Source organism: Peromyscus leucopus, chromosome 3 (assembly GCF_004664715.2).
Source record: "Peromyscus leucopus breed LL Stock chromosome 3, UCI_PerLeu_2.1, whole genome shotgun sequence".
NCBI lineage: Eukaryota > Metazoa > Chordata > Mammalia > Rodentia > Cricetidae > Peromyscus > Peromyscus leucopus.
The window spans coordinates 58,746,171-58,760,696 of record NC_051065.1 but is presented as its reverse complement, the minus strand read 5'-3'; the positions used below and the strand labels follow the sequence as shown (position 1 = coordinate 58,760,696).

Below are 14,526 nucleotides of genomic sequence, written 5' to 3'. Positions count from 1 at the left end.
CCCTAAATGACTGAGCCTACATTTGGGGTGTAGCGTGTGCGTGGGGAAGCGCGGGGCAAGCGCCCCCACCCCATCCCTCTCCTGCGGGCTGCGTGGAGGAGGGGCGGGCGGAGGCGGGGCCGTGGGGCTCAGCGCGGCCCCCACCCGCGGGCCGGGCGGCATTCCTGGGAGGCCGGCGCTCTGACGTGGACCCCGGGGCCGCGGGCGCGGCGGGGGGGTCGGCAGCCCGGGGGCTTCTTAAACCCCCTGCCCGGGCCCGGCCCGCACTTTTCCCGAGCACCGCTCCGCCCCGGGAGGGAGAGAGAGCCCGAGCCGGCCAGCCCAGCAGCTCAGCCCAGGAGGCCCGCGAGCCCCGCCAGCCAGAGCGCCGGAGAAGTTTCCGAGAGCGCCGTGTCCCGCCCCGACAGCGCCCCGACAGCACCCGCAGTCTGACCCCCGGCCGCACGTCCCCGGCCCCCCGCCGCGCCAGCATGATGAACAACAGCAGCTACTCGGACGCCTCTGGCCTCGGCCTGGCCGACGAGGCGGACGAGATGCCGTCGACCGAGAAGGACCTAGCGGAGGACGCGCCGTGGAAGAAGATCCAGCAAAACACCTTCACGCGGTGGTGCAACGAGCACCTGAAGTGCGTGGGCAAGCGCCTGACCGACCTGCAGCGCGACCTCAGCGACGGGCTGCGCCTCATCGCGCTGCTCGAAGTGCTCAGCCAGAAGCGCATGTACCGCAAGTTCCACCCGCGTCCCAACTTCCGCCAGATGAAGCTGGAGAATGTGTCCGTGGCCCTGGAGTTCCTGGAGCGCGAACACATCAAGCTCGTGTCCATCGGTCAGTGCGGGCGACGGGGCCCGGTCACAGCGGGGGTTGGGACGGGGTACACAGGTGCTGCGGCTACCGAGAGCCGGGAGAGGGAGAGCGGTTCCCCTGGCACGAGAGGACCCTGGTCGGGTGTCTCGCTCACAGCACAGGCTGCAGCCCTGACACCCCTCTAGGGACAGCGGGCACCCCTGGGAAGTCCAGCCCTTCCGAAGTTTTTCCGAACCTCTCAGTTTTAGCCTCCCTTCCTACAATCCTACCAACCTGCTCAGTGTCCCCTTCCTTTTCCTTTCGGGTAACCCTTGCGCATGCTTGCGAGGACAGGGCTGGTACCTATTGTTAAGTCCTGGGGGCGTCTCCCGCCACCCCCGTGAAAGCAAATGGCTTCCCATCTCCTTCGCCGCTGGGCAAAAGCAGACTTAAGACAGGTCCCAACCGTCTCTGAGTCCTCAGGGCCCTGAGGCCAGGGAGACTAGTGGCCCGAAGCTCCACCAAGGCTGTTTGCAGGCATGTGCTCCCCATCTGGGATCAGGCCGGGCTAGGGCAAACAGAGCCCAGCCTCAGAAACCTAAAAAGGCGCTGAGCGACCGGCCGGGAGCTTTAACTCCTGATTGCCCTGGGCGCTTCAGTCGCCTGGGAGGGGGACTCCTGACTGTCCATGCCCTGTTCCAACCCACCCCCTGGCCTGCGATTGGCTGCAGCTAAGGGTCAAGCTGCCCTAGAGGGAGGGGAAGGCCGAGGAAGAGAGGAAGTCATTGAGTGTAACCAGATTTGGAAGGTGTGTCGGGTCTGAGTGGGGGTGGGGAGACACACTAGTCCTGGCAGTCCAGAAGCCCAGGGTGGGCTTTGAGTGGCAAGAGGCTGCCCGCCCCTCACAGCCCTGCTCCGCTGGGACTAAGGTTTCCAGTTAGCACCTTGGGTGAACTCTTAGAGCCCTACTGGGATATACTGGGAGGATCCCCTGGGAGGATGTACCCCAGGCCCTAGTAGGGGAACTGTACATGGTGCCAGGTGTTGCCCCCACATCAGGATGCCCCCAGAGATTTCACTACTTAACTAGATGTCTGTCTACTCTCTGGTCTCCCTCAGGACCATCTCCAGGCCTCCTGAATTAGCAGCTGAGATCAGTCTGGGGCCCTTTGCCCTGACCAGGCTTCTCCCGGGGCCTTACCTCTTCTAGCCCCAGTACTACCCCCCCCCACACACACACACCCCACCCTCCTGCTCTGGCCTGGAAATAGCCCTGTCTCCGTGACACAGCAGATGTCTCTGAGCTTTCCAGAAGGACAAGCCTGAGGACAAGGGGTGGGGGAGGGGGCCCTGGTGTGTGTGGTGGAGCTAAGAATTAGGAGAGTGCTGTATGGGTGTGGAGGTGGGAGGCTCGAGACCAGCCAGTCCCGGGGCTGCCGACCTCCTCCACCTCCCTTCTCACTGGGGCTTGAGAGGCAGTTACTGACTGTCCTAGGTGGGGTCTCCAGGGGAAAGTCTGCAGCCTCTGTAAGACATTATAGGAAGTGGCTCAGCCTCCCTTCCCTGCTGGCCGCGGGGGCGGTGGGCCCCTCTCCAGGCCTCATCCTTCCCCTGCGCACCTCTCCCCTCCCCCACGGCGGTGCCTGGCTCCAGCCCCCTTGGCTCTGCTGCGGAGGGGCCAGCCCAGAGTAGAGGGGGGAAGAAACCAGCGCTGGGCTGGGGGCGGGAGGACTCTCCAGGGTTCCCGCGGAGAGGAAGGGGAATTGTGCCCTGTTTGGGCCAAGTGCTGATGAGATAAGCTGTCAGCAATTCAGCGGCTGAGCTGGGGTTGGGGCTGAGGCGGGAGACAGGGGCCCAAGCGCCAGCCAGCGCGGTCCCTAGGAGATGGAAAGGGAATACGGCAAGGGGGTCATTTTACTTACTCTGGCTCCCCATCCTAGCTAGAAGTGGGAAGGGGTCTCCGGGCCAGATACTGTCTCAGGACTGAACGAACATCTGGGCACCTGAGGGTGGGGTTCTCAGAGATTTCCCACTTCTCACTAGAAGGAAAGTCCGGGCCTGGAAAAGTTCACCTGGAAGAAGGGTTCTAGGCCTGGCTTGGGTTGGAGGGCTGAGGTTGCCCTTCTTACCCCCAGCACGGGGCGCACCTCCCCCCCCCCCCCCCCCGCCCCTCCAGACAAAGAGGCCTACGAGGCAGCTCTGTCTCACAGCTGTTCCCCAGTTGCTAACCCTTCTCTTAGAGCCAATAGCTGAGGGAGGGGCCGGGGCACAGCAGCTGTCCCTCCAGCCCCTCCCTTGGCCAGCCCTACCGCCTCCCCTCTATTCTAGGCGAAGGGTGGGGGTCACAAGCTAGCTGCCTGGCCCCTCCCGCCCCTTGGGGTTCTCCCCAGACAGGCCGAGTCTTGGTGGGATGCTGTGGGGGAAGAAGAGAAGCCTGGGTTGAGTTGAACCCCACCAGCCTCTTCCCTGCCTGGCCTGGAAGAGGATGGAAGGAGAAGGTCATGGCTCCCAGGGTGGAACTCCGGGCCGGCTACCCCGCCCCCTCCTGCCCCAAGCTGGGGGGACCACTTGCTGTCTGGCCCAGAGCCAGTTGCTAGGGAGAAACCTCTCTCTCCAGCAAACATGAATGACACCCCCCCTCCAGCTCCACCCCCTCCCAACACTGCAGCTTCAAGGTCTCCCTCCCAGGGATGTGGCTCCAGTTTGCAAATAAAAGCCTCTTGGGTCTGGGCGCTGGGCAGCTGTGAGAGTGAGCGGCTTGGGGGTGCCGGGGTCCGGACTGTGTGAAAGTGTTGTGAGCCTGTGTTTGAGGGAGTGAGAGCAGCGGGGGAGGCCGTGTGTCATGGAATCTGAGAGTTGCCAAACCATTGTGCTGCCGTGAAGCCAGGGGAAAGGGGCGGGCTGCAGGGCTGCTAGGGAAGGAAGAATGAATCAGTGGCAGTGGGGCCTGGGGGTGGGGCGGGGAACACAGATTCCTGTGCCCTGGGGGCAAGTGGGGCAGAGTGGAGGGTGACAGAGGCTCTCCAGGCCCTTGTCCCCTGGTAAGCGCCCCCAAGATCGGAGGAAAGGAGAACAGGAAATGATGTGTAAGGGGGAGCCTCTAGTCTCTCCCTTTTCTGTCTCTCAGGAACAGCAGTAAACAAAACTGAGTCTCTGTCACCGTGCATCCAACAAGCAGGGCTCAGGGAAGCTGATAGACTTCAGACCTCCATCTCCCTATACAAATAAACTGGATTCCAAAATCTATGGCCTGCCAGTTGGGTCCAAAGTGTGCCTTGAGAGTCGAGGCCACAGTGGGATACTTCCCCTGCCTCCTGTGAAATGCCATTAACCCCCGCATCAGGCAGCATGACTTCCAAGTTTTAGCTGAGCAGATACTGTACCCCTTCTCTCCTCCCAGACCCTGGATGTTACAGAAGTCCTTTTAGCTTTCAAGCGAGGATGTAGGCAGGATTGATCAGGGTTCCATTCAACTTCAACTTAAGCTTTCCAAATAGTCCACTTTCACTGAGACTCCGACAGTTCCAGCTCCACTGGAGAATCAAAATCCCAGGGAGATGCCTAGGTTGGTAAGGTACCTGGGATGCAAGTGAGAACCCGAGTTCAGATCCCCAAAGCCCATGTAAAAAGCTGGTACACCTGTAACCCCAATACTGGGGTGCAGAGAGAGAAGAATCCTGACCAGCCAGGCTAGCCAAATTAGTTAGCTCCAGGTTCAGAGAGAGGTCCTGTCCAAAAAATGAGGTAGGGAATGATTGAAGAAGATACCCGACATCATCTGGTACACACACACACACACACTTACATATATAAACATACACTCATACACATATGCACACACTCACATATATACACACATACACATATACACATCATACATTCATACGCACACATAGATACACACACTCGCATGTATACACATGCATATACATACACACACACATATAAACACACACACACACACACACACACACACACACACACACGATGATATTCAAGGTCTACAGTGAAGGAAGCTAGAACAAAAAGAAAAAGAAAAAATGTCCCCCTTGAGTCTATTGATATAAAACTAGGAAATGCAAGCTATCTGGAAAGCAGAGGGAAGGCGGGGACATGACGGGCAGGAGGGAGGATCACACAGGAAGGTATATGTGAGAAGATTTGAGGAGTGATGGTTATATTTATTATTTTTTATTTTATGCCAGTGGTTTGTGGGCATGCCTTATTGTCAAAGCTTACCAGGTTGTATTCTCTAATATGAGCAGCCTGTGCATCAAACAGTTAAGACAAGGGCCTGGGGACGTGGCTTGGTTGGTAGAGTCTCACATACGTGAGACCCTGAGTTTGATCCCAGTGCCGTGTAAACTGGGTGTGGTGCTTACACCTGTAATGTCAGGACTCAGAAAGGAGAGGCTGGGTATCAGGATTCAAGGCTCTCCAGTCCAGGCTACATAAGACCCTGACTCAAAACAAAACCAGTGTCTGCCCCTAAGAGGCCTGCATTTGGCGGGGGAGGGGGGGCACTTGCTTGGATGGGAGGTAGACCCCAGTGCTGAGGATGGTCTTGGGGTAGAGGAAGGGTGTCAGCAAGGGAAGCAGTCTGCTTCTGAAGATGAGACCGGAAAGGACTTGGCATCTGGCGAGGGCCTCAGGAGTGAGTGAAAGAGAAGGTAGGCAGAGAGAAGTCCCAGAGGGAGGAGGGCTCAACCCTGGCGCTCACACAGCTGCTCCAGGGGCCTGTGGGGGATGGAGGGTACCACCACAGGGTGCCCTTCTGAGCTGGCTTGTTCTCTTCGCTCTGCAGACAGCAAGGCCATCGTGGATGGGAACTTGAAGCTGATCCTGGGCCTCATCTGGACACTGATCCTTCACTACTCCATCTCCATGCCCATGTGGGAGGATGAGGATGATGAGGATGCCCGCAAACAGACACCCAAGCAGCGCCTGCTCGGCTGGATCCAGAACAAGGTGCCCCAGCTGCCCATCACCAACTTTAACCGAGACTGGCAGGATGGCAAGGCCCTGGGTGCCCTGGTGGACAACTGTGCCCCTGGTGAGTAAGCCGGTGGGCACGCTGCGGACTGATAGTCCAGTAGGAGAGTGGGGGACAATCTGGAGGTGCTGAGGCTCGCTGTGCTTGCCACGATGTCAACCTAGAGTCCAAGGGATGGGGATCCCCTGCAGGGTTTGCTCCATCTGGAAGTCACTGCTGGAGTCAAGCTGTTCCTGGGTGCTGGGCTAGACTGAAGAGGAGCAAGCAAAGGATTCTAACCAATCATTTTATAGGCAAGCCTAGAAGTCCAGAGAGGACTAGTGATTTGTCCAAGAACATGCTCCAGAAGTGACCTCAGGGCCCAGGGCTATTTTGTCACACGGACACCGCTCCTTTATTCCAGCAGAAAGAAAGGAACTAGGTGGGCCTTAGAGCAAGAAACCCCGAGTGAGATACAGAAAGGAGTCAGTCTTCCTATGACTCTTGAGATGGCTTTGAGGAAAGGGTGAGGCCCAGGATGGTGTCATTGTGTTGTCCAATGGCAGGTGACCCTGGCCTGCCCTTCTGGGTCCGCCTGGTTAGGCCCTTAGAGGACTGAGCAGCTCAGGCCGGAGCTCCACCCAACAACCAGCTCCTTCCTCCCGTCCACCACCGTGGGGCGGTTGGCCTGAGGAGCTTCAGCCCCTTGGGGGAATCCTCCCCCGCCCTGGGGTCAGCTGGGGAGCAGGGGTGGGAGGCGGGGGCATGCGGCCTGGGAAGCATTCCCAGCTGCTGAGCCGTTGCCCAAAGCTGGTGTGGCTGCCAGCAGTGAGCTCAGCTGTTCCAGCCAGTCACGGATTCCAGCCTGCGAGCGGCCCCTTCCTCACCAGCGCTGTCAGACCCTCTATCTCTGTCTTGGGCCAAGCTGACCCCCCACCCCCACACCGACCCTACAGCCAACCCTTCACAGGGTGATCTGGGACTCCATCAGCATCCCACCTGCTGGGAGGCTGGGCTCTTGATGTCCATACAGAAGAATCTATCTTCCAGCAGCTGCTTTGATGCCTCAGTTTCTCCAAAGGCAGTTAAGATGGGAGAGTTACTCCTAAGGCTAGTGCGGAACAGCTTAGGGATGTGGGACTTCCTGGCACCTGTGGAAAGATTCATCGTGGGGTCGTGGGGGACAGGGTTCTCACCTCCTACCCACCCTTAGGCAGCTGGCACCAAGTGGAGGGGGCCTTGGTTGGGGTTTGGTGCTCAGGGTCTCCGCTAGGTCTCGGGTTAAGCAGGAGGCTGGCTGGCAGGGCTGGTACCAGGCTGCGTCATCGGGGGAGAAAAAGGATGCATTGTTGGTGCTAGCAAGGACTGCTACGCCTTGACATGGTGATGGGTTGCTACGTCAGGGGACAACGGGAACCTGCCTGGGGAAGGGCCGAGAGCCGGCCAGAGAGGATGTGAAGCCTCGGACTCTGGGATTATTGGCCAAGCAAATGCCTGGTGCTAGCTCCGTGGCTTACTGTTACGTTCTTCCACCATCTTTCTAGGTCTCTGCCCTGACTGGGAAGCCTGGGATCCCAACCAGCCTGTGCAGAATGCCAGAGAGGCCATGCAACAAGCGGATGACTGGCTTGGGGTGCCCCAGGTACACGGGCAGACAGGGTGGGAGGGGCGACGGAGAGAGAAGGACCCTGGGGTGAGCGGCCAGGAAGCAGGTGCGAACCGGGAGGGCACTGTGCAACCATCATCTCCCTGTGGCAGGTGATTGCCCCCGAAGAAATCGTGGACCCCAACGTGGATGAGCACTCTGTCATGACCTACCTGTCCCAGTTTCCTAAGGCCAAGCTCAAACCTGGTGCCCCTGTTCGCTCTAAGCAGCTGAACCCCAAGAAAGCCATTGCCTATGGGCCTGGTACGTGTTGAGTCCCAATGGCCTTCCCGAGGCACCTGGGCAGGTGTAGGGTGGTTGAGTGATCTGGGCTCTGCTTCTGCCTGCAGGCATCGAGCCCCAGGGCAACACGGTGCTGCAGCCGGCCCACTTCACTGTGCAGACAGTAGACGCCGGTATGGGTGAGGTGCTGGTCTACATTGAGGACCCCGAGGGCCACACTGAGGAGGTACAGTGGAGTGCTGGGCATGAGGGGATTGGAACCAGAGGCTACCTGGGACCCGGGAGTCCCGGGATTATGACATCAGTAAAGGTTAACAATCGTGTGGTTTTCAATCTTTTTCCTTCCCAATAGGCCAAAGTGGTTCCCAACAATGACAAGGATCGCACATACGCTGTCTCTTATGTGCCCAAGGTTGCTGGGTTACACAAGGTATCTCCCCGGAGGCCCCCAGACCTCCTGGCTATCCACTGCTGCCCTCTCAGCCCACACCCCACTGCCATTGCCCACCCCTCACCCTCATTTTGCCTCTACTCCCTCAGAACTAGTGTCCCCCAAACTAACCTTTGACCCGCCTCGTCCCAGGTGACCGTGCTCTTTGCTGGCCAGAACATCGAGCGCAGTCCCTTTGAGGTGAATGTGGGCATGGCCCTCGGGGATGCCAACAAAGTATCAGCCCGTGGCCCTGGCCTGGAACCTGTGGGTAATGTGGCCAACAAGCCCACCTACTTTGACATCTACACTGCAGGTAAGGGTCAGCCACGGTGGATGGGGGGGCAGCCTCTGGCCGTGTATGGGTGTGGGGCTGAACTGGCTGTGAGAGAGCCTGATCAGAGGTGGGTATCTAGAGCGGGTACCGACTGCCCGTCCTTTGCAGGGGCTGGCACTGGGGACGTGGCTGTGGTGATCGTGGACCCACAGGGGCGGCGAGATACAGTCGAGGTGGCCCTGGAGGACAAGGGTGACAGCACCTTCCGCTGCACATACAGGCCTGTGATGGAGGGACCGCACACGGTGCACGTGGCCTTCGCTGGGGCCCCCATCACCCGAAGCCCTTTCCCTGTCCATGTGGCAGAAGGTAAGGGCGCTTCACCTCACCAAAGCCAGACACAGAAAGCTTGCCCCAGACTTCCGCTCTAGGACTGATGAGAAACGCACGCTTTACCCACAGCGGGGGAGGGGGAGGTCGGGGCGGCAGCTAGCTGTCGGCTGGAGACAGACAGGAGCAGCCATGTGGGGCTCTGGAGAGAGCTATCTGGTCTTTATCGTCCCTCCGCCCCAAGGGGGCTGGTTTGGGTAAGAGGAGGGCCAGAGACCACACGGAAAGAGACCAGAATATGGGCGACACAGAGGGTGGGAGAGGGGGACGCGGCCACACCGGCAGAGCACACATGGCGTGCAAGGCCCTCCGTTGGTAAACCGCCCCCGACTGGTTCTCTCCCTGTACTCAGTGCCCTTGCTGCTGCCCACTCCCTCTGTGGCCATCGTCCACCAGGCCAGGAGAGTGGCGCCACGTTAGTACTCGCCAGTGGAGGTGTGGCCGGGCATGGCCGGAGCTGACTGGCCTCACCGGTGCTTGTGGCTTGCCCACGTGGTGTGGATGGCTCCCATTCTGGGGCATTCTGGGGCAGGCTGGAATCCCATGGCACGGCCTGTATTCTCTGACAGGTCTGTTTTCTTTTGCTGTTTGCCTGGTAGTTTCTGTCCTAAAATTTAGAAAGTGTCTCACTGTCTATCAGTGTCCCATGCCTGGCCTCAGCTGCTGAGCCACTGCCCGTATTCTGTGGCAGGGTCTGAGTTCTGTGCCATGAGCTTTCTCTGGCAGGCCTGGATTCTGTGTGGCTGTTAGTTTTGTGGTGCCCATGCCATGAGCTCCATGCCGTTTTCTGTATTTAGCAAGCAGGCTGTTTTCCATGCATTGCCCATGCGCAGCGGAAGGTTTCACGCTACATGGAAATCCTCGTGTTCCATGGTGGTGCTGGATGTTTTGTGGCCTGCCACAGTTTGTGAGGCAGCTGTGGTGGTCCTGAGGAGACCTGAGGCTAAAGGTGGAAGGCCTTAGGTGTGGGTAAAGAGTCTTCCTCGTCTCTCAGCCCACTTAGTGCAGACTGTGCCATGTCTTTGTCTCTGAGGAAAGGCCCTGACGTGGACCTGCACCCAGCGTTGCTCCCAGCAGCCTCCGTTCTGTGGTGGACACAGAAGGCATGGGGTTGCATGAGACCATGCCCAGTTCCTGGGAGGGCTCAGGAGACCCATGCACAGTAAGGTGGTCAGTGACGAGGAGCTTGACCTTTTTCCGGGGCCCTTCAGCACCCAATCCTTCTGTTTCTTCTCTCCCCCGCCCCCCAGCCTGTAATCCCAATGCCTGCCGTGCCTCTGGGAGAGGCCTGCAGCCCAAAGGCGTGCGTGTGAAAGAGGTGGCGGACTTCAAGGTGTTCACCAAGGGTGCTGGCAGTGGGGAACTCAAGGTCACAGTCAAGGGGCCAAGTGAGTGCCAGGGCCCGGGGAGGGGGTCTAATGGCAGCCGACACACACAACCCCACCCCAAGATTCACAGTGACCAGAGACACCGCGGACTCCTCTCTGCCTGTTGCCCAGTTCGAAAACTGGAGCTAGTTCTCTCCACCATGGGTGCTACACGGGCTGCTGGGCTGGGGGATGACACATGGTCCTGACACTGGTTTCAGCTCTGCCCACCAGCAGCACCTCCCTCAGACAGGCCTAGGTCCCAAGGACCCCTTGAGGGGACCAAACCCCTGGGGCTCCCAGACTTTGGACCCATGATCTCTGACCCTCACGTATTTCCTCAGAAGGCACAGAGGAGCCAGTGAAAGTGCGGGAGGCTGGGGACGGTGTGTTCGAGTGCGAGTACTACCCCGTGGTGCCTGGGAAGTACGTGGTGACCATCACATGGGGTGGCTATGCCGTCCCCCGCAGGTAAGCACCGCGCCCCCTCCCTGTCTGGGTCTTCCTGTCTGTGTCACGGGCTGCCAGGACAGGAAGTCACTCCCTGCAGATCTGAAAGGAGGGAATAGGGGTGGTTCTGACAGGTGCACTTCCTAGCATTGATGCAAAGTCCTTCCTTTCCCAGTCCTTTTGAGGTCCAGGTGAGCCCAGAGGCCGGAGCCCAGAAAGTGCGGGCATGGGGTCCTGGTTTGGAGACTGGCCAGGTGGGCAAGTCTGCTGACTTTGTGGTGGAAGCCATCGGCACAGAAGTGGGGACGCTGGGTAAGTGGCTGGGTGGCAGGGGAGTGTGAGATAAAGGACTGATACTGAGGGGCCGAGGGAAGAGGTGAAAACGTTGAAGGGTATCAGGGTAAGCATAGACAGGGGGCACAGGAGTAACTGGGGTGGGAGCAGAAGGAAACATGGGGGGCCTGCCTGAGAGGCCTGGCTGCCTCTTATGCTCTCCGACCCTTCCCACCTGTCCCCAGGCTTCTCCATCGAGGGGCCTTCACAAGCCAAGATAGAGTGTGACGACAAGGGTGATGGATCCTGTGATGTGCGGTACTGGCCCACGGAGCCCGGGGAGTACGCCGTGCATGTCATCTGTGATGACGAGGACATCCGGGACTCCCCCTTCATTGCCCACATTCAGCCAGCCCCACCAGACTGCTTCCCAGACAAGGTGGGGTCCTAGTCCCCACATCTGTCTGGGCTGAGTTCTGGTGCACTGGTCCTCCTCCGGTCCCCAACCCAGCCCTCCTCTCCTGCCCTGCGTAGGTGAAAGCCTTTGGACCTGGCCTGGAACCCACTGGCTGCATCGTGGACAAGCCGGCTGAGTTCACCATTGATGCCCGGGCTGCTGGCAAGGGAGATCTGAAGCTCTATGCCCAGGTGGGACACCCACTGTGCCCCATGACCACAGACAGGGGCCTCCAGAAGGGAGGCTGGAACATCACAGAGAGGCAGGATTGGATCTCATGTAGCCATAGTTCTATGGAAAATTAAAACCCTATTTTCTTGCTGATGATAATCTTAAAAACATATTACCCAGAATTCATTTTTGAGTCAATAATTTGCAGTTGAAAGATGATTTCACCAAATATGACATTGACTTCAAGTCAGTTTCACAAACTAGTGTCCACTGACCCCCTAAAGGTCTTGAGGATCCAAGGAGACAATTGTTCTTTGAAAGGCTTGTTAATCAATTTTAGAAACATTGGCTTAGCCCAGCCTATCCCTGACTAACACATAAGCTAAACATAAGCTGGGAAGCAGGCCACACAGGTGGCCTCAAGCCAAGTCTTTTGGCTCCTGGGGTAGGTACTGGCCACCAAAGCACGTGGCACTGGACTCCGTGGCTGGGCTTTGGAGTGGGTGTGTAGATACTGCATGGGAAAGGTGCAGAGAATGCCTGATCCAGCAGAGGGCGCACTGAGAGACCCTGTGGCCGCTTCTGCCCTTATGAGCATTGCTTCACTGGTGCCCACAGGATGCAGATGGCTGCCCCATCGACATCAAGGTGATCCCCAACGGTGATGGAACCTTCCGCTGCTCCTACGTGCCTACCAAGCCCATCAAGCATACCATCATTGTCTCCTGGGGAGGCGTCAATGTGCCCAAGAGCCCCTTCAGGGTATGTCTTCCAACCCTGGCCCTTGTACACACACTACGAGGAGTCCCAGAGGAGTCTGGGCCCCATGCAGCAGATACGAGCTGTCATGGACCCTCTGCACATTTTCCTGCCTCAAGGCCTCAACAAAGAGGCTAAGACTGATCACCTAAGCTGAGGCTGGGGTGGGGAGCCCCTGGGAAAGGTTAGCCTTGAGCAAGGCCTACTCCCTGAGCACCAAACCCCTGCCACAGGTGAATGTGGGAGAGGGCAGCCATCCTGAGCGGGTAAAGGTCTATGGCCCCGGAGTGGAGAAGACAGGCCTTAAGGCCAATGAGCCCACCTATTTCACAGTGGACTGCAGTGAAGCTGGACAAGGTGCGCAACTCCCTTGGGGGCGTGTTCTGGGTGGGGAGGGCTTGGAACCATTGGACCTAGTTGGCTGGTGTGGTTCCAGGAGACTCTAGTGGGAGAAGCTCTTGGGTCTCACACACAGCCCCTGCCCTTCCTCCTCTCAGGTGATGTGAGCATTGGCATCAAGTGCGCGCCCGGTGTGGTGGGGCCTGTGGAAGCTGACATCGACTTCGACATCATCAAGAATGACAATGACACCTTCACAGTCAAGTATACACCTCCGGGGGCCGGCCACTACACCATCATGGTGCTCTTTGCCAACCAGGTACTGCAGCCCTTGCTGGTAGTCGTGGGCTTGCGTGTTAAAGGTCTGGGAAGGTGGCTGGAAATGAGCTGTGTCTGGGGCAGAAGGCACACTTCCACAGAGGCTGTGGAGTCCTGTGTGTGTGTGTGTGTGTGTGAGAGAGAGAGAGAGAGAGAGAGAGAGAGAGACAGAGAGAGAGACAGAGAGAGAGACAGAGAGAGAGACAGAGAGAGAGAGACAGAGAGACAGAGAGACAGAGAGAGAGAGAGAGAGAGAGAGAGAGAGAGAGAGAGAGAGAGAGAGACAGAGAGAGAGAGAGAGAGAGAGAGAGAGACAGAGACAGAGACAGAGACAGAGAGAGAGAGAGAGAGAGAGAGAGACAGAGACAGAGACAGAGACAGAGAGAGCGCGCTGGGCCTCACACAGCACAGGAGTGCCTTTTAGAGGTTGCCTTTCCCAGAATTGGTCCCTGAGTGTCCTGACCAGCATGTAGCTCAATACTGCCCCCTGGGAAACCTGATCAAGACTTTTCCACCTCCAGGAGATCCCGGCCAGTCCCTTCCACATCAAGGTGGACCCATCCCATGATGCTAGCAAGGTCAAGGCTGAGGGCCCCGGGCTGAGCCGCACAGGTTAGATGTCTGGGCGAGGATGGGGCTGGCGTGAGTTGGGGTTGGGGTTAGCTGGGTTCCTCACTGCGTCTCTCGGTGGGGGCTTCCAGGTGTGGAAGTGGGAAAGCCGACTCACTTCACCGTGCTGACCAAGGGAGCCGGCAAGGCCAAGCTGAATGTGCACTTCGCGGGGGCAGCCAAGGGCGAGGCTGTGCGGGACTTTGAAATTATTGACAACCATGACTACTCATACACTGTCAAGTACACCGCTGTCCAGCAGGTACGCCTCACTCCCTCACGCCTCCCATGCTGCTGATGGGGTCTGAGTGTAACCTCCTCAGCGTCAGAGCCATTCCGGTCCTTGCCCTTCCCTGCCTCCGTCTGCTCCCGCTTTTCATCAGTGAGCTGCAGAGTCCAAGGAGCCGTTACCAGGACGAACCCAAGCCACTCCATTCTGACTTTCTCTTGTACCCGATAGGGCAACATGGCAGTGACGGTGACCTACGGTGGGGACCCGGTCCCCAAAAGTCCCTTTGTGGTGAATGTGGCACCCCCATTGGACCTCAGCAAAGTCAAAGTTCAGGGCCTTAACAGCAGTAAGTGAAGAGCCACCCTGGGATTGCGGGGTATTGGGTGAGTGGCTAGAGTCTCTGCTCATGGTGTCCCTTGCCCTCCACACAGAGGTAGCTGTGGGACAGGAACAGGCATTCTCGGTGAACACAAGAGGCGCTGGCGGTCAGGGTCAACTAGATGTGCGGATGACCTCACCCTCCCGACGACCTATCCCCTGCAAACTGGAGCCTGGGGGTGGGGCAGAAGCCCAGGCTGTGCGCTACATGCCCCCCGAAGAGGGACCTTACAAAGTGGACATCACCTATGATGGTCACCCGGTGCCTGGCAGCCCCTTTGCTGTAGAAGGTGTCCTGCCCCCTGACCCCTCCAAGGTAAATACTTAGGGGCTGGTGGGATCCCGGAGTTGGGGGCTGGTGGGAAAGATGGGTGAGTTATAGGCAGAGACCAGAAGGACACATGGGCCTGGGGTAGGTACCTCCAGGACCAGG

At 58.4% G+C, this 14,526-nt stretch overlaps 1 protein-coding gene across 1 annotated transcript in view; it reads left to right on the top strand.

Annotated features, from left to right (window-relative positions):
* Positions 1 to 249: 249 nt before the first annotated feature.
* The window catches only part of Flnc (filamin C), a 28,578-nt gene continuing 14,301 nt past the window's right edge, over positions 250 to 14,526 (top strand). Inside the window, 20 exon segments of the mRNA XM_028866216.2 lie at positions 250 to 825; positions 5,588 to 5,836; positions 7,300 to 7,397; positions 7,514 to 7,664; positions 7,751 to 7,869; positions 7,996 to 8,073; positions 8,227 to 8,389; positions 8,519 to 8,719; positions 9,991 to 10,128; positions 10,452 to 10,578; positions 10,733 to 10,869; positions 11,076 to 11,269; positions 11,365 to 11,478; positions 12,077 to 12,220; positions 12,451 to 12,574; positions 12,715 to 12,875; positions 13,396 to 13,486; positions 13,576 to 13,745; positions 13,944 to 14,061; positions 14,147 to 14,409. Coding sequence (XP_028722049.1) covers positions 471 to 825; positions 5,588 to 5,836; positions 7,300 to 7,397; positions 7,514 to 7,664; positions 7,751 to 7,869; positions 7,996 to 8,073; positions 8,227 to 8,389; positions 8,519 to 8,719; positions 9,991 to 10,128; positions 10,452 to 10,578; positions 10,733 to 10,869; positions 11,076 to 11,269; positions 11,365 to 11,478; positions 12,077 to 12,220; positions 12,451 to 12,574; positions 12,715 to 12,875; positions 13,396 to 13,486; positions 13,576 to 13,745; positions 13,944 to 14,061; positions 14,147 to 14,409 — 3,195 coding nt within the window. The 5' untranslated portion in view covers positions 250 to 470.